Genomic DNA, 19,209 nt, shown 5'->3' with positions numbered 1-19,209 from the left:
CAATTTGGCCTGCCCAGTGTGCAGGTCAAGCAGGATGTTCTCTGGTTTGATGTCCCTGTGCAGGACCCCGCAGCTGGTGCAGTGCCGCACGGCCTCCAGCACCTGGCGGAACAGCTCCCGCGCCACCTCCTCGGGCAGGAACCCCCGAGCCCCAATGAAATGCTGCAGGTCCTGACACTGCTCCAGGCGCTCCAGCACTACCAAGATGTCGTTGGGGCGCTCAAGCCACTCCAGCAGCTGCACCACACCAGGGAAGCCAGTGGACACCTTGGCCAGCAGCACGATCTCCTGGGGTGCGCTGGTGCCGTCGGGCTGTGGGAGGAGCACGATGCCCTCAGTGGGGCTGATGCCGTGCCGGGGCTCGGGGAGCCCTCAGCCAGCCCGGGATGCTCTGCACCCTGCGCTGGCCCCACGCCCGCTCTCCCTCGGGGCGTCCTGGTGGCTTCCACCGTGCCGGGGCTCAGCTCATCCCTGCCTGGCACGGCCCGGCTGCTGCTGCTGGCCCCGCTCACTCACCAGCTCGCCCCAGTGCCGGACGCGCTTCCGTGGCACCCTTTTGATGGCCACCTGCAAGCCAAGGGCAGCAGCGGGCTCAGCTCACCGCCCGCCCTGCCCAGACCCATCCTCCGGCCTCCTCCTCGTCCGCCCCCTCCTCCTGTGCCCGCCGCCAGCCCCGCCGCTCACCGGGGCGCCGTCCGAGAGCCGCGTGGCCGCGAAGACGCTGCCAAAGCCGCCGCGCCCCAGCAGTGAGCCCAGCCTGTCCTGCTCCTTCAGGCCCTGCTGCGCCTTCCCTGCCGGCGGGACGCGGCTGTTAGCGCTCGGCCCGGGGCCAACAAGGGCCCCCGAGCACCCCTCAAGCGCCGCGGGCCAGCCATGCCCAGGCGTTCGCTCCCGGGAACGGGACAGCGGCGGCTCGGGGCCGGCGGCCACGCTGCCGAGCAGCAGAGCTCGAGCTGGGCAAGCCGCAGCGGCCGCCTGTGCCCTCTGTGGGGCCCGGGAGGAGCCGGGGCCAGGGCCGGGCTCGGGCCAGGTGGAGCCAAAGGGAGGCGATGCCGCCCCAGCCCCAGGCTCTGATGCCCGCCCAGCAGCGCCAGCGCCAGCACGGCCAGAGCCGGCCGGAGGCGAGACCAAGGCGGGACGGCCGGGGCCGGGCACGGGGCAGCCCCGCCCGGGGCTGGGGGTGGGCCGGGGGCATGGGGAGAGAGAGTCTGGGAGAGGAGGGTCACTGGGAAAGGGAGAGCGGGACAGGGTACGGGACTGCGGGAGAGGGAGAGGAGAAGCGAGAGCGAGTCAACAAAGTCGCTTCTTTCGCTGCTTTCGCTGCTGCTGCTGCCGCTGCTGCCGCTGCAACTGAAACTCTGGGGCCGTTTGTCCCTGTGTCCGTTTGTCCACTGCCCGCTCGCCCCCGCTCCGAGCCCCGCGCTCCCCTGGGGCAGCCCCTGAGCCTGTCCAAACACGGGAATTTTGCCACGTTCAGCTAAGACCCAGAGTCTGGACTCCTGCACAGTGGCACAGGAATCCCCTCGGTCGCTGCTGTGCATTGTCCCTGCTGAGGGTCAAACACTATCGGAGTGCATTCCCTGAATGCAGAATTTGTACCTGAACCAAGCACTGAACTCACCTCTCCAGCATTGCTTTCAAAAAAAAAAAAAAAAAACAAATGGGAAGGCAAACTGGATGCAGCTCATGGCATTTGACAGTGTCTTAAACATGCCAAGTCATGGATCTTCAAGGTGAGATGCATTTGGAATGAATGGGATGGAGAAGCAGTGCAACATGGAAATGGAGAGCATAAAAATAAATACAGTAAAACATCTTGGTTTGTTTCTTTCTGTTTTCATTTCATTTCTTAAAAGCTCTTTCAGTTCTTCCAGAATCTTGTCCACAGTCCTGTTTGCTCTTTCCAAGAAGCTTTCCTGGAGAACCAGGTGCAGCTTCTGTCACAAGATGTGCCACCAGCTGCAGCTTCTCTTGGCTTTCCGCACCGTGCGAGCAGCACGACTCTTGCAGCAAAGCAGGACAAATGTTTGAAGAACTTTACAGCTTGTTCTTTCTTTTCCTTGTGGGCTGTCCACTTGTGCCATTGGTGAGGTTTTCATTGTTACTGTTCTACCCTAAGAAAACATGATGGGCTCCCAGGAATTGTTAGGGAATGCAAGCCTGACTGAATGCAGAGAAAGAATCTCCAGAGCCTGCAGCCAGAAATGGAGAGCTGTGTGATAATCATTCCAACATCCCCATGGACATCTTGAAAGTGATGTAGAAGATGAAAATGGGCTGACAGAGGGAGTTTGTTTCAGTGTTCAGTTCAGATGCTTCTACATCTCATGCATTGATATAAATCAAGAGTACAGTCAGTTCATGAAAGGCACCAGAACAAGCTGGACCTCTGAGGAGATGACTGAAAGAATGTGAAAAGGAGAAATGCAGGGAATGACTCAGTGAGCTTTGGCTGTACAAAGGATCATTTTTCCTAATAATTTCCAATCAATTCCCTCTGCTTTTGTCCTTCACAACAAGGCCATTTTTGATAGTGGAGCCCTGGAAAATGTTAAAAATAGTCTTTGAAAATATTAGGCCTTGTATTTTCTCAGATCACTGCACCTGCGTAAGCAGTAGGATAAATGATATAATTGTTAGATGTGATGATTGTTTAGTAGTTAAAAGTAATTATTATATAACCATAAGAAGAATCGTGAGAAACTATGTTGGAAATTTAAAGGGGGCTATGTTTAGCTGAAATCTGTGTGTACAATAGAACAATAGAAGTTTGATAATTATCATGAAACTTATATAACAATAGAGTATAAAACATGTTCACCTTGAATGTATGGTCAGAATCAGATTTGGGTGGAAATCACCCCGATTCCCAGAGCTCTTCAATAAAAAGCACCGCATATAATGGCTTCTGTGATTATGTGTTTTTGAATGCTTACATTTTCACCCCAGATTCCCTGTGAAATGGGAACCCTGAGCTTGTGGAAGTGTCTGAAAGATGCCCTGTTCCTCTGCAGGGACCCTGAGGCTGAAGCAGGAGCCTGAGCCCTCTCTGGGGCAGCCTCCTCCGAGCTGGAATTTGTGCCGTGCTGGGAGAGGAGGAGGAGGGGGAGAGCGCTGGCGCTGTGTGGCAGGAGCAGGAGGTTTGGGCCGCAGGACATTCCGTCTGCGCCGCTGCCCCGCAATGGGCGGCCGTGCCCGGGGCTCTGGGCCTGGCCCCGCGTGCGCTGAGCTCCCGACACTGCGGGAGCTGCCCGGGCTGGGCTCAGCTTCCCGCTGGGCCTGGGCAGCAGGCTGGGCTCCAGCTGGGACCAGCAGCAGCTGGAAATACCTCTGGGCATCTCCATTCGCTGCTGCTGCTCGGAAGAAGCAATGAAGTGAGCTGAGAAGTTCTGGTTTTTCTTTCTCCTGGTGGATTCTTTCATTTGATTTGACACTTGAGAGGCAATTTCTGTGATGGCCTCTGTCAGTTGATTCTATTTCAGCAGCAGCAGCAGCAGGGCTGTGTTTGAGCACTGCAAATATGTCCTGTGTGGCTGCTTTAATTCTCTTTGACTTTGTGCTCAGGAACTTGAGAGCATTTCAAGATCTGCTAATCATGATGCCTATGACCAAAAGCCTGAGTTCACCTATTGCCGGCTGGGGGCCATGTACAAATCACCAACAGGATGGGACTGGTGAGGAACGTGTCTCGAGCTGTTTATTTTCCAGCATCAGTCTCATTACATGGTTATGACAATGGGATGATGCCTGCAGCTCGTGTCCTCAGCAGCAAAGAACTCAATGTTACAAGTTACTTTAAAAGTTTTTTTACCAATCCCACAAAGCAAAAGCATATTGACGGTAGTTCCATCCAACCACTATAAGCACAGGTACCTTTGGTTAAAACAATGCTTGCTTATTTTGAGTACAATACCTGCTTTCAAGCCTTAAAACACAATGCACAGAGCTCAAGCTTAGAACTTCCTAATATCTCACTAGATATACTTCTCGGTAGCTTAGGGAGTTAGTCTACCAAGCGTTAATACAAAAACCATTGTTCTATTTGTCCTTACTTTCTACTTCTATTATAACTTTTCTGCTGACAAATCTTATGGCTACCGCTTAGCTCTAATCACAGTTCTGCTGTCTCTGAGGTCTGCCTTTTGCAGCTTTCTCAAAACCCTCTGATTTTAAGGATTCCAAAATTCACTGTCACAAAAGCACTCTGGGTAGCGCTGATCGAAAAAGGCAATTGCAGTTTTACAGATAAATTTCAAGTGGCAAGCAGAAGAGGGGCAAGAGCAGCCATGATCTCCAATTCCCAAAGGCAAAGGCAACAGCAGCCTCCTGATGTCACCTCAGGGTGAGTAAAACAGTGCTGAAAACAGCGCTGGAACCCGATCCTTTCTTCCTCTGAGGGCTGGCTCAGGGCAGCACAGGCGGGCCCTGAGGAGTCAGCGCTGTGTGTGGGTGATTGCTGCTCCAGTCCAGAATTGAGCTGAAAAAGCCCTTGGGAGCCGAGGCAGGAGCAGGTGGGAAGGGGCCGGCGCTGCTGCTGCTCCTGGCCGGGAGCCCCGGCTGGGCCGGGCCGGCGCCCCCTGCGCTGTGGCTGCTGCTGCTGCCAGAGCCGGGCGGGACTCGGGGACAGGGAACGGACACGGGGGGACAGCAAAGGCCTGGCGGCTGCAGGGATGGTGGCGCTCGGGCCAGCGCCAGCACAGAGCTTCAGCCCGCAGTTAACCCCGAGGGAAACGCTGGGGAAAGGCTCCATTTCAGCCTTTCTGCACTCGTGGCTGTGAAGGGACCGAAATAAAAGGAGAACAAGCAGGGCCCGACCCCTTCTCCCCTGGGAGGAGCCCCAGGCCTGGGGCTGTGAGGGGCCATGAGGGGCTGTGAAGGGCTGTGAGAGGCTGAGAGGGGCTGAGAGGGGCAGTGAGGGGCAGTGAGGGGCCATGAGGCGCTGTGAACTGTGATATATTGTGAGGGTCATGAGAGGCCATGAGGGGCTGTTGGGGACCCTGAGGGGTAAACGGTCTCTGAGAGGCTGTGAGAGGCCAGGTACCTCATGGAACAAAGGATTCATTATGACACTCTGGAGACAAGGAGACTGTTGTTTGCATATGGAACCCTACGGAACCAAAAGTCCATTGTGACATTCTGGGACCTCATGGAACCATGGAGACCATTAGGACACTTCTGGACCCACTGGAACCAAGGGGCCATTGTGACACTGCAAGGCCTCGTTTAACCAAGGGCTCATTGTAGCACGGCAGGGCCTCATGGAATCAAGGGGATCGTAATGGGGCTCCATGAGACCACGGGACATTCTGACTCTGTGGAACCAAGGAGACCATTGTGACACTACAGGGCTGCATGGAACTAAGAACTGATGTGACAGTGAGGGGCCCAGTGGGATCAAGAGGCCACTCCGTACTTCAGGGCCTCATGGAACCAAGGAGCCCTTGTGACACTGCAGGGCCTCCTGGAATCCTGGAGACCATTCTGGCACTTTGAGGCCTCATTGAATCAAGGGGCTCTGCAGGGCCTTGTGGAACCAAGGAGCTCTTTGTGACACTACAGGGACTTGAGAAAGCAATGAGAACATTCTGGCACCCTGAGTCCCCATGGCACCAAGGGGCCAGTGTGACACTATAGGTCCTCATGAAAGCAAGGGGCCAGTGTGACACAGGCAGGCCTTGTGGAACCAAGGCTCCATTGTGATCCTGGGGAGCCCAATAGAACCAAGGCTCCATTGTGCCATTGTGCATTTCCATGGAACCAAGGGAACCACTTTGACACTGCAAGACCTCATGGAAGCAAGGGGCCATTGTGCCGCTGCAGAGCCAAGGAGACCATTGTGGTATTGCTGGGCCTTATGGAAACAAAGATCTCTTGTGATACTAAGGAGCCTCATGACACCAAGAGAACATTGTGATGCTGCAGGGCTCCAGGGATCCAAGAACATGGAACAGTTCTGGTTGGCTTGGCCTGACTGGTCCAGCTGACCTTGGCATGTTGAGGGTTGCTTCTCATCTAGCCCTGCAGTTGTGTGCTTTTCTTCCTGTGGCTAAGAACTCTCTTTTTCCTCCAGGGGCTCATGGCTGAAACTGGGATTCTACCTCCATATATGATTTAATCCACAGATTATCTCATATGATACCTGCCAGAACAGAAAGCTCTGGATGGCCTTGGCATGTTGGGGGCCACCTCTCATCTGTCTTCAAAACAATGGGGGGGAGGGTGGGTGTGCTTTTCTTTTCATGGAAAAGAACATCTTTCAATGCAGGTGTCCATAACCAAAATTGGGAATCCGCCTCCAAAATTCCTTATATCCAAGGACAGCTCCCAGACAAACACTGCCAAGACAAACAGGTCTGGCTGGCCTTGGCCTCCTTGGAGCTGCCTCTAATCAGCCTTTGAAACACTGGGGCTCTGCCCTTTCCTTCCTGTGGAGAGAACTGTCATTCTGGTCCAGGCACTCATGGCTGAAATGGAATTCCACCTCCAAAACTCCACAAATATCCAAGGGTTACTTTCAGACAAAAGCTGCAAGGACAGACAGGTCTGGCTTGCCTTGGCCTCTGGTGACTGCCTCTGATCTGCCTTCAAAACCCTGGGGCTCTGTGGTTTCCTTCCTGTAGAAAAGAACCGTCCTTCTTGTCCAGGCAGCCATGGCCTCAAGCACATGAGCACTGTACAGGGACAGAGGAGCTCTGTGCTCAGTGGGGTGGAGACTGAGGACAGCAGAGGAGAGCCCTGGGAGGGATTTCAAGGGTGGTTTCAGAGATGGTGGATCCTTTTGACATAATAGAAAAAATACAGAAAAAGAAAGAATTAATAAAAATGGCAGCTGGGGAGGTCCAGACTGGACACAAGGAGACTGGAATTTCCCTCCCAGGGCAGGGCTGTAGTGCAACACATCCCCAGAAGGGGTCTGGGTCAGTCCAATGCTTTGTTTTGGCAGGCAGAGGCAGGCAGGAGGCAGAGCCGTCAGCAAAGGAAGGGCCCAGCCAGGTGGGGCAGCCAGGGGATGAGTTTTACAACATGGCTTATGTGGTCCAAGACCTGTTCCACATTGCCAAAAGATGGCTGCAGCCTTGGGGATATTTAGTTGGCCAACACCATTGTCAATCACTGTAACATAAGGTGACCAGGAGATATTCACATCAGACCTCTGTCATTAGTTTGGTTCCACTGAAGGACAGAAGTTTATTCTGTATTATCTTCATTTTGAAAGTAAGAGCAGTGATACTGGAGTCTTCTGTAGCAGGGGACATGGTATATCATATGGAACATGTGGACCATGGTAAAAGATGCTAAATAAATAAATAAAATACATTAAATTTAAAAACACAATTATAAATAAATAAATAAAAACATTCCCAGATGTTCCAGGAACACCTCAGCCTCATGGTCTGGGAAGAAAACTTATCACCATGAGTCAGCAGAGTGGCTCTCCAGATGGCTTTGCAGAATGGCTGGTATTAGTGCCTTGTGTAACAGGGTTAATATTGGGGTGCAAGGAAGCAGCATTTTTGAATTTCACTAGACTTAATATGGAATGTTAGGGGAAGAACCAAAGAAGGAAAAGGGAGGGATCAAGGTGGTTTGGAGAGAAATAGACATAGGAAAATAGAGGAAGAATACAATAAGTGGGGTCAGTCATGATGACAGATGCTGACAAATGCTGATCAGTGTGCTTGCAAGGCCAAGCCTGCACTGTTCCATAGTACCCTGTTTCCTCATTAGACTCAATGTGTATTTTCTGACTGCTCTGCAGAGCCAGTGGGATCTGGTGGAGTCAGATGAGAAAACTTTTTGCTCTCTTGTCTGTGTGTATGAACATGTCTGTATGAGGTAGCTAAAAAGTTGAGTGTCCAAAGGCCAGCTATGGGGTGGTCCATATGGTGTTGACAAAGGCACCCTTTATCAAGGTATACCATGGTAACTTATCCTTTGGGGCTCAGTAATCTAAAGATTTATAGAATGTCTGACGGATAGGCCCTAGTTACCCTTAATCACCCCTTTTTTCCTCTAAAAATACAAGTGGCATCAAGTTAGTATTAATTTTACACACAAATTTGTTAAAAAAAAAGCAACATAAGGCTGCAGGACAAAGTCACTTCCCAGTTGTCCTCTTCAGCTATGTTTCAAGCTTCCAGAACAATAGTTGTATTGAAAAACTCATGGATTCTAACTTGGCCCCTTCCTGGAGTGCTATGGTCAGGATTTCCAATGCCTAAAATGATTCCAAATTATTTTTACCTTTGTATTAGATATTACACAATAAGAAGGATACCCTTCTATTCAGAAAGGTCAGTTTCATAATAATGAAAACCACCAAAGGATAGTATAGGGACTTATGATCCTATATTTTCAGAAAAAAGGGATAAGAATGTATGTTTTGGTGTTCTGTAGCCATCCATGTGGACAACATTCCAATCTGCCGAAGTGTGTGTCCAAAAGGTACAGGGGGACCTGTTCCCAGAGCCTGCAGGGACAGAGGCGCAGGGCAGGGACACCGTAGGACAGCCTGGGCTGCACAGGGCACAGGCATGGGCAGCAGCTGCAAGACAGCCCTGCCAGAGCCAACTTGGGCAGCACTTTGGCCATGGCTGCTGGGCCTGGGCCTGAGGCAGGAGCAGGAGACAAGTGACCCTTGCAGGCCTGGGGCCTCATGGCCTCCTTGTCCCTGCTCAGCAGCCTGGCAGGGGCCGCCCCATGCTCCTGCCCTTGGCATTGCACATCCCCACATGCCAGTGCCCATCCTGGCAAGAGCCCTGAGCAAGGAGGGAGGGACAGCATCTGCCTGGCCAGGCCCTGGGGCTCAGGCCTTGGCCCTTGGCATTCCTCAAACACATCCAGCTTTGCTCAGCACCAGAGACACCTTGGCCTTGTTTGTTCCCAGCTGTCATCACTGCCTCCAGGGTTCTGCTCTAACTGGAACCTGGGGACACTTGCTCAGTTGTGTTCCTCAGTGGGACCCATTAAAACTTCAAGAAACTTCAGAGTTTCAATTTAATTTTGAGTTGTTGAGAAATTTTTGAAGACAATCTAAGGGACTGAGTCTGATGTAAACAACTCCAAATCCCCGAGAGGCTCATTAAAGTCCTTGTGCTGTGTCTGTGCTGCTGAGCTTTAAAGGAACAGCTCTTCCCAGGGCCAGCTCCTCTCCCAGCCCAGCAGGGCTGAGGGCTCTGCCTACAGGCACTGAGGGCACAGGAGCCAGGCAGAGACAGGCTGAAGGCAATCAGGATTGGGAAGACATTGAGCTGAGACTTCATCTGGGGAAAGATCTTCACAGCCCTGTGCATGGTGAGTGTGTGGGTGCAGGGCAATGTCCCCTGTGCTCCTGGAGGGATCTCCTGAAGCCAGCACACCCCAGAGCCTGGGGGATGTGTCAGGAGGACTCTCCCAGTTTCTCTGTGGCACAGGAGGAGCAGGAGCAGGAGGATGTGCTGCAGAGCAGGGCTCCCTTTCTGAGGGGACTTGTCATGAGCTCATTCAGGGCAGGAGTTTCCTGCTTGGGTCTCTGCTTTCTGGAATCCGTGCTCCCACTTTTCCCTGGCTCAGCTGAGTGGCAATGCAACCTCAGCTGTGCATAGGAGAGCAGGGGCTGAGACTCTTCAACCATCACCCTGAGGATTCTTGGGCACCTCAGCAAGTGCCTGCACCTGCCCAGCCTCCAGATCCATGCAGCATCACCTTTCCATGGTGCCCAGGCTGGGGGAGCTGTTCTTTAATCCCTGCAGGGCCGAGCAGCTGCAGGGCAGGGCTGGCCCAGGGGCTGGGCTGGGCTGGGCTCTGGCAGCTCTGGCAGGGAAGGAGCCCGGGGCCACAGGAGCAGCTGGGGCTGGGACAGCTCCAGCAGCAGAGCCGTGGGCAGGGAGGGAGGGAGGCAGTGCTGAGGGCAGCCCTGCTGCAGGGCAGATGTGGCACCTGCCGGGCCTGCCCTGCAGGGCAGACACTGCCCTGAGCAGCACAGCTCTTGTGTCCCCTCGCAGCCAGCACAGCCCTCAGCCCGGGGGCTCGGGGCCCTCAGTCCCTCCTGGGCCGGCAGAGCAGCCCCAGAGATGAAGGGCATCTCTCCGGCCATGTGCCCATTCATTCCCTGCTGACCAGGGCCTGAGGGGCACTGTCCTGCCCTGCTGCTGCCTGGCAGGGGCTGGGCAGGGCTGGGCAGGGAAAGGCTTTTCCTCAGGCCCAGCTCTCTCTCTCCCCTTGCCTTGCCCAGGTGCTGCTGGCATTGCTGAGGGGCTCTCTGGAATGGCAGTTCCAGCTGCAGGGCCAGGCCCAGCCCTTGGGCTCCTCCTGTGCAGGCTGAGCACAGCAATGGGGTGTCCCAGCTCCCTGTGCCCGGGGAGCTCTGGGCAGGGCAGCCTGGGAGGCTGGCAATGAGCCCACTCTCCTGACTCTGGGAAAGGCAGGAGCCACTTTGTGTGCCAGGGATCCCTCTGCTCTCAGCAGAGTCTCCTGGCTGTCCAGGGTAACACGGGAGTGGATTTCAGAAAGGTGCAAGTGCAGGGCAGCTGGAACAGGAGAGAGGGACAGAGCAGCTCCCCTCAGTCTGCACTAAGCCTCAGACAACCCTACTGCCTCCCTGGACTCTCTGTTCTTCCACAGTGCAGCAGAATCTCTCATTCTGCCTTCTGTTATCCCCATCCCTTCATCCCGGCAGCTCTGCAGCCTTACTGGAAGATTTTTTTTCCAAGTTGAACACAACGACTGGCCCCTGCTCTGACTGTTCCCCTGCACTGACTGGAGGTCAGTGCTGACTCCCAGGTGTCCTGCAGCTGAAGGTCCAGCTCCTGACACAGCATTGGCCTGCAGCAATCAGGGCTCCAGCAAGAAAGGTGAAGGAAGATCTGCTAGACATAGACAAGGGGGAGGTGTTTAGTGGGAGGAAAGGGTCTGTAAGAAAGGGCTTTGACTTTTCTGTGAGAAATGTCCCCTAGATATCCCTGTATTCTCTCCTTCTCTAGGTTGAAATGTGCAGCCCCAGAAAATGTCCAACAGCAGCTCCATCAGGCACTTCCTCCTGCTGGCATTGGCAGACACGCGGCAGCTGCAGCTCCTGCACTTCTGCCTCTTGCTGGGCATCTCCCTGGCTGCCCTCCTGGGCAACGGCCTCATCATCAGCGCCGTAGCCTGCGGCCACCACCTGCACACGCCCATGTTCTTCTTCCTGCTCAGCCTGGCCCTCGCTGACCTGGGCTCCATCTGCACCACTGTCCCCAAAGCCATGCACAATTCCCTCTGGGACACCAGCACCATCTCCTACTCAGCATGTGCTGCACAGGTGTTCCTGTTTGCCTTTTTCATTTCAGCAGAGTTTTCCCTCCTGACCATCATGTGCTACGACCGCTACGTGTCCATCCGCAAACCCCTGCACTACGGGACCCTCCTGGGCAGCAGAGCTTGTGCCCACATGGCAGCAGCTGCCTGGGCCAGTGCCTTTCTCAATGCTCTGCTGCACACAGCCAATACATTTTCCCTGCCCCTGTGCCATGGCAATGCCCTGGGCCAGTTCTTCTGTGATATCCCACAGATCCTCAAGCTCTCCTGCTATAAATCCTACCTCAGGGAACTTAAGGTTTCTGTTTTCACTGTCTCTATAGCTTTTGGTTGTTTTGTGTTCATCGTTTTCTCCTATGTGCAGATCTTCAGGGCTGTGCTGAGGATCCCCTCTGAGCAGGGACGGCACAAAGCCTTTTCCACCTGCCTCCCTCACCTGGCCGTGGTCTCCCTGTTTCTCAGCACTATTGTGTTTGCTCACCTGAAGCCCCCATCTGTCTCCTCCCCATCCCTGGATCTGGCAGTGTCAGTTCTGTACTCAGTGGTGCCTCCAGCTCTGAACCCCCTCATTTACAGCCTGAGGAACCAGGAGCTCAAGGCTGCAGTGTGGACACTGATGACTGGATGCTTTCAGAAACATTAAGCCGCTTGCAAATTTCTGCAAGTCACTCATAATAAAAGTCATCTTTGATAGTACTTGGGTCTGGAGGTTTGTTCTTTTCATTCCTTTGGTTTTTTTTTAATATTGTCCAAAGAAAATGCTACTGGTTTTGCCATTTCTCATTTTGTTTATCTCCACATTATTCTAAGGGCCCAGACTGTGTCAATGAGGAGCTGTGCTCTCAGTGGCTTTAAATACACCTAAGGATCTCCAAGTAAAGTTTTTACCTGAGAGCCCCTTTTGTTGCCTTCTCTGGAGCTGCAGCAGCAATGTCTGTGTGCAGAGCTGGGGGCAGCACAGCAGTCCTGCTCCTGCTGGCCACACCATTCCTGATCCAGGCCAGGAGCCATTGGCCTTCTTGCCCACCTGGGCACACTGCTGCCTCATGTCCAGCCTGCTGTCCATCAGTGCCCCAGGTCCCTTTCTGCCTGGCCGCTCTCCAGCCCCTCTGTCCCCAGCCTGTAGCGCTGCAGGGGTTGTTGTGGCCAAAGTGCAGGACCCAGCACTTGGTCTTGTTCAACCTCATCTTGTTGGATTTGGGCCCTGGATCCAGCCTGTCCAGGTCCCTCTGCAGAGCCCTCCTACCCTCCAGCAGATCCACACTCACACCCAGCTTGGTGTCATCTGCAGATTTGCTGATGCTGGACTCAGTCCCCTCATGCAGATCATCAGTGCAGATATTGAAATCCACGCTGGCTGGCTCTGATCCCTGGGCCATCCTGTGGGTGCCCTGTGATGGCACTCAAGGTGATCTGTTCCATAACCTTGCCGGGCACCCAGGTCAGGCTGACAGGCCTGGAGTTCCCCAGCTCCTCCTTCCAGCCCTTCTTGGGGATGGGCTCACATTGGCACCTCCAGTGCTCTGGGACCTCCCTGCTGAGCCAGCACTGATGGTAAATGATGGAGAGCAGCTTGGGGAGCTCATCCACAGCTCCCTCCTCCCCCTGGGATGGATCCCATCTGCTCCCAGAGACACCTGTGAGCATCTGAGTGGCTCAGCAGGTCCCCAGCTGCTTCCTCCTGGATCACAGGGGGGCTGTTCTGCTCCCTGTGCCCATCTACAGCTCAGGAGAACACTTGTCCTGAGAATAACCTGTTTTATTGTTGAAAATTGAGATACACAAGCTGTTAAGCAGCTCAGCCTTTTCCTTATCTTTAGTTACTCTGTTCCCCACTGCGTCCACTATCGAGTAGAGGTTCTCCTTATTCCTCCTTTGGCTATTAGTTTATTTATAAAAACTTTTCTTTATTACTTTTTACAGAAGTGGCCAGGTGAAGCTCTAATTGAGCTTTCATCTCTCTACTTTTCTTTCTGCATGACCCAACAACATCCTTAAACACTTCCTGAGTTGCCTGACCTATTTTTTCTGAGTTCCCACAAAAAGCTCATGCCCAGACAGGACAGTCATTTTCCTCTCTGGTTCAACTTTGGCACAGAGGCACAGTCTGCTCCTTCCCCCTTAAGATTCCTTTCTTGAGGTGTGTCCATCCTTCCTGGACACCTTTGTTTTTAACGGCTGCTTCCCTTTAAAAAATCAGTACCTGATTCAGTACTCTCCAAATCTGCATCCTGAACAGGCTAAGGTCTGCCCTTCCTGATTCCAGGGTAGACGTTTTGTTGATGCCCTTCCTTCATTCACAGGATATTGAAAACTCGATTATTTCATGGTGGCTGTGCCCCAGGCAGCCTCCAACCACCACATCTCCCACCAACCCTTCTCTGTTTGTGAACAGCAGCAGACAGAGCTTTCCTTGGGAGTGGGATTGTTACCAAAAATTCAGTAAAATAAAAACTCCTTAACACCAATGTAGCATTAAGAGGCAGCATTCTTTATTTGGCCAGATGCACTGGGGGATAGCTCCTCCCAAAGCTGTGCATGCTGAGTACAGGAAAGTTTCTGTTTACATTCTGTATTTTGCACACATCTTCATTGATTGTCCCAGACTAAACATACATATGTGTGGAGTTGGCCCAGCTGTGACTCAGACTCAACTGGATTTTACCCCAAAAGCACTGAGCGTGAGCTTCAAGCCCTGAGAATCATTTGTTTAACTTGGGGTGAGCTTGAGAGTTCCCCCAGAAGCCTTTGGTGTTGTTATGCTAAGTTGTCCCAGTTCTGCTCCCCTATTGGTTACCTGTTTGCCCTAGATGGTTGTTGTTCTAGAGTGTTCCACCCCCAAGTGTATATATTGTTGTTTCCCCTTTGTCTCAGGTCTTTGGATCCTGTCCCTCGTACTGTGGTCGTCTTCTCCACATTTGTTGTTTTTCACCCTGTTATTAAAGTTCTTTTTAGACAACTCCACCGAATCCACTCCTTTTCATTTTCGCCACCCTTGCCCTGAAGTCAGGGAACCAGAGAGGTTTGTCATAGCTGCACTCACTGTGATGCATATGATAATCATTTCCCCAGAATCATTAACTCATTTCCCCTCCCCTTTACCCATGTGTTCTTCTGTCCTGGGGGTCTCTGGTGGTCCCTGGTGCTCGTGGACCCCAATGTTCCAGTGGGCCTGGCTGAGCTGGCAGGACACTGAGGCTGGTGAATTTCAGTTCCCATTCTCACACAATGGGCATTGTGTGGTTTCCATAGGCCTGGGGTTTTGGAGAACAAGCTTCAGGTGTCAGCTCACCTGGTGTAGGCAATTTATCATCTGGTAACGTCAGGTCACAGAGTGGGCTATGACACCACAGAGTGGGTTATGTGAGGTCACTGAGCAGCTATGGCATCATAGGCTGTCTCTGTGACATCACAGAGCCAGGTGTGACATCACAGGGCAGAGGACTGACATCACAGAGCAGACTATGACATCACAGAGCAGGCTGTGACATCAGAGACCAGCTGTGTGACATTAGATAATGGGTTGTGACATCACAGAGCAGGCTGTGACATCACGGGGGGGGTGGCTGTGTGACATCACAGGAGGGCTGTGTGACTTCACAGAGTGGGTTGTGGCATCAAAGACCAGCATAGGGATATCAGAGAATAAGCTATGACATCACAGAGCAGTCAGTGACATCACAGGAGGGCTGTGTGAGGTCACTGGGTTGGTCACTCTGCCCCTGACCCCCCTCACAGATTTCCCCCGAGAAGTCCAAAGCTGTTCATGCCCAGCAGGGTCCCTGTCCCCTGGTATCCCCCTGGTCCACCTGGAGCTGCAGCCTCCCCCAAGGATGTTCCACAGGACCCACCCCAAAACCTGACTCAGGGACAAGGGGCTGGGCTGTGTGACCAGGACAGCAAGGACGGGGATTATCCAGGCCACTGTGGCCTGGGTTGGGTTGCCCAGGGCAGGAAAGATGTCTGGCAGCTGGAGCAGGGTCTGGGAAGGGCCTCCAAGGTGGGGCTGGAGCCCTTGGGCTGTGAGCAGAGGCTGAGGGAGCTGGGCTTGTCCGGCCCAGAGCAGGGAAGGCTGAGGGGCTCCTCATCCCAGCCTGGCAGTGCCAGCGAGGAGGGGATGGAGAACTCAGAGCCAGGCTCTTCACTGGGAGGCCTGGGGGGAGACAGAAGACAATGGGTGGAAAGGGAAAAAGAGGGGAGATCAGCCAGGACAGGAGGAGATGAAATGAGTCAGGCTGGTTTCAGCATTTCCTCAACACCAAAAGCAGCCTGACCCCGTTCCCCATCCACCACTGACAGCTTTGCAAATCAGAAATTGTTCAGACTGTATTGCCTCCATTCCAGGATGGGCATCCTGATACAAGAGTTTAAGTGTGTTTATATCTATCACAGAACCATATTTTTCTAAAATTAATTTTAGTATGGAAATCACTTGTGGATGGTGGAATCATCAGACACTGCAGACACTGGACATAGCTCAAGGAAGAGTGAGATTGTCATGAAATTGTATCGTGTTCAACCATGGTCTGTTGGCCATGAAGAGAAACTTCCTGTGCCTCTGAGTCCCACCAGTTCCTGACCCCCACAGGACACAAACCTGGTGAGTTCTGGTTCCCACTCCAGGGGTGGCACCTGCACCTCCCTCCATAGCCAGAGCAGAGCTCCCTTGTCCCAGAGAGTCCCTGGCAATGCAGGGATGAAGGAAACAGGACAGGCTGTGGGGATCAGGGGCAGGGCACAGCCAGGGATTTGGGGTGGTTGTGAGCCCAGGGCAGGACGTGGCCCTTGGCCCTGGTGAACCTCATCCCATTGTCCTGGGCCCATGGCTCCAGCCTGGCCAGATCCCTCTGCAGAGCTTCCTGCCCTCCAGCACAGCCACACTGCCACCCAGCTTGGGCTCACCTGGGAACTGACTGAGGGTGCCCTCCATGGCCTCGTCCAGATCAGCAATAAAGAGATTTCACTGACCTGGCCCCAGTCCTGAGCCCTGAGGACACCCCTGGATGTGACTCCATTCCTCAGCTGCTCTGAGTGCCAGGGGTTGGATGAGGGAAATGGTGGGGAGGGGGTAGGGACAAAGTGGGATTGATTGTCAGCCATGGAGGGTCTTGATTTCCATATCTGTTCAAACTGAATTAGGAGGGGCTGGGGATCAATATCAACTGAGGATTGCTGATAGCAATCTATAAACACGGAAAGAAAACTAAATAGGACAAAGCAATTCTCTCTTCATTCTTTTCAATTTAGAAGATTCAATTTGAATACACTTCTGAAATATCTCTACTTAACCACAAAAGAATTCAAGACTTGAATTACTCCCATGGGCTTGTCTTGTTTGGGTGTTTTGAACAAATGTTTATGAGCCTTGGTCACTGAATTCCTGAACTGAAGAGCTCAAGAAAGAAGAGGCCTCTGGAAAAGTAAAGTTCATCACCAACCTCCAAGGTGCTGAGGATCCATCCTGATCAGAGCAGGAATGAACAGAAATGGGCACAGCTTTGTGGCTGGCCCAGCTTTGGGATGGGCCCTGGGCCTGGAGCAGGAGCAGCTCTTGAGGGCCCCAAGGCCGGGGCTCTTGTGCTGCCCTGGGCAGATGGGATGGCAGCAGGGGCTGCAGAGCTCTCAGCATCTCCTGCAGAGGAGAGCAGGGCACCCAGGGAGCCTCCTTTCCCTTGGCCAGGCACCTTCCCCCATGGTGGGGCTGAGTCCTGTGGCAGCTGCAGCTGCTGCTGTGCCCTTGCCAGGGGCTGAGGGTGTGGGGCAGTGCCCAGAGCAGCCTGGCCTGAGCAGAGCTGTGGGGCCAGAGCCGGCTGGGCTGGGCTGGGCTCAGAGAGGCCCTTGGTGCTGCCCAGAGCTCAGGGCAGCTGGCAGAGCTTGCAGGGAGCTGGGCTGGGCTCAGAGAGCCTGGCCCAGAAACCATCAGTGTCCATCTCAGCCTGGCTGAGCGTGCAGGGGCCAAGAAGAGCAGCCCAGGCTCTGCAAGTTCTCTGGGTGGGAGCTGAGCTTGTGAGCCCCTGAGCCCTGCCCAGTGCTGGGGCTGCACCTCCAGCTCCAGAGGAGATGGGACAGATGGGAGCAGAGACAAATCATTCCTGCTGCATTCTTTCTTGTGTTTGCCTTTACAGGTGACCTGGATCCATATGTAGAGGAGATGATTTGTGTCAGATAACACTGATAGAGGGAGAAGAATAATATTATGTAACTGAAAATATTATTTCATGCATAATACACAATGAGGAAAAAAAGACTCAAATGATCAGGAGAGCATCTGAATTTTTCAGAGGAGGAGAGACTCACAGATGTTCCAGTAGTCAAAGCTGTTCAAATACTTTCCTCAGGGCTTCCTTGAGATGAGAGGTGACCACCAGAGGCCAAGGCCAGCCAGAGCTCTCTGTCCTGGCAGCTTTTGTCTGGGAGAATCTTGCATATAGGGAATTTTTCAGGGGGAGTATCAATTTTGGCTGTGGGAACCTGGAAAGGTGGATGGTTCTTTTCCATAGTGCTGCTTCACACTGGCCCCTTGGAACCATGCAGCCCAACAGTGCCACAACGATTGCCTTGATTCCATGGGGTCCCCACAGTGTCACAATGGCCCCTTGGTTCCTTGATGCCCTGATTTGTTACCATGATCTCCACATGAAGGAAAGCACAGAGCCCCAGTGTTTCAGGGGCTGATGAACAGCAGCCACCAGAGGCCAAGGCCAGCCTGAGCTGTCTGTTCTGGCAGATTTCATCTAGGAGCAACCGAATAAATAACTTGGATTATGTATCTCAGATTTACAGAATTTTGGGGACAGAATCCTGATTTTAGACATGAGCATCTGGAGGAGAAGGCCAGTTCATTCCCACAGGAAGGAAAGCCCAGAGCCCCAGTGTTTCAGGGGCACATGGGAACAGACCCTCAACATGCCAAGGGCAGTTCAGCCAGTCAGGCCAAGCCAACCAGACCTGTTCCCTGTTCCCTTGGATCCACAGGGCCCCACAGTTCCAAAATGCTGGTGTCACATTAGATCCTTGGCTACACGAGGCTCTGCTGTGTCACACTGGCCTCTTGCTTCCATTGGGCTCTGCTGTGTCACACTGGCCCCTCGCTTCCCATGGGGCCGTGAAGTGTCAAAATGGTTTCCTTGGTTCCATGGAGCTGCACAATGGCACAATGGCCTCCTTGGTTTCATGAGGCTGCAGAGTGTCACAATGGCCTCTTGGTTCTTTTGGGTTCCTCAGGATCCCAGTGGCCCCTTGACTGCATGAGGCCCAGCTGTGTCACACTGGCCTCTTGCTTCCATTGGGCCCTGTAGCATCACAATTGTCCCCCCTTAGTTCCATGAGGCCCAGCAGTGTCACAGTGCTCCCCTTGGTACCGCTGTATCACAATGGACCCTTGTTCAATGAAGCCCTGCCATGTCAAAATGGTGTCCTGTATTTCATGGGGTGTCACAACCTCACAATGGACCTTTGGTTCCATGAGTCCCACATTGTTCCATGAATCCTTAGTTCCATGTGGCCCTGTAGGGTCACAATGGTCCCTTGGTTCCATGGTGCCACACAGTGCCAAAACTGCCCTTTGTCTCAACAGGGCCTCATAGTGTCACAATGGACTCCTTGATTCCATGGAGACACAAAGTGCCACAGTGGCCCTTTGGTTTCACCAGGCCTCAAAGTGTGAAAATGGCCTCCATGGTTTCATGCAGTCATGCTGTGTCAAAATGGACCTGTGGTTCCATGATGCCCCATAGTGTCACAATGGCCTCCTTGGTTCTGCACTTTAAGAATGCCCCCTTGGTCCCATGGAGCCCCACAGTGTCACTATTGTGCCCTTGGTTCAATGAGGCCTTGCTGTGTCACAATGGCCCCCTTGGTTCCATGATGTCCCATAGCAGAGCAATGGTCTCCTTGGTTCCGCAGTGTCAGAATGGCCCCTTTGTCCCATGGAGC

At 53.2% G+C, this 19,209-nt stretch overlaps 1 protein-coding gene across 1 annotated transcript; it reads left to right on the top strand.

Moving 5' to 3' along the window:
* Window positions 1-3,453: 3,453 nt before the first annotated feature.
* On the top strand, window positions 3,454-11,917 carry LOC129131920 (olfactory receptor 14J1-like). The gene is made up of 3 exons (XM_054650903.2): window positions 3,454-3,462; window positions 3,565-3,674; window positions 11,119-11,917. The coding sequence occupies exons 1-3, from the start codon at window positions 3,454-3,456 to the stop codon at window positions 11,915-11,917; spliced, it is 918 nt and encodes a 305-aa protein (XP_054506878.2).
* The last annotated feature ends 7,292 nt before the right edge of the window (window positions 11,918-19,209 follow it).

This window comes from Agelaius phoeniceus, chromosome 33, assembly GCF_051311805.1.
Source record: "Agelaius phoeniceus isolate bAgePho1 chromosome 33, bAgePho1.hap1, whole genome shotgun sequence".
In the NCBI taxonomy this organism is placed as follows: domain Eukaryota; kingdom Metazoa; phylum Chordata; class Aves; order Passeriformes; family Icteridae; genus Agelaius; species Agelaius phoeniceus.
Note: the sequence above shows the minus strand (reverse complement) of the source record. Positions and strands in the feature narration are given on the sequence as shown.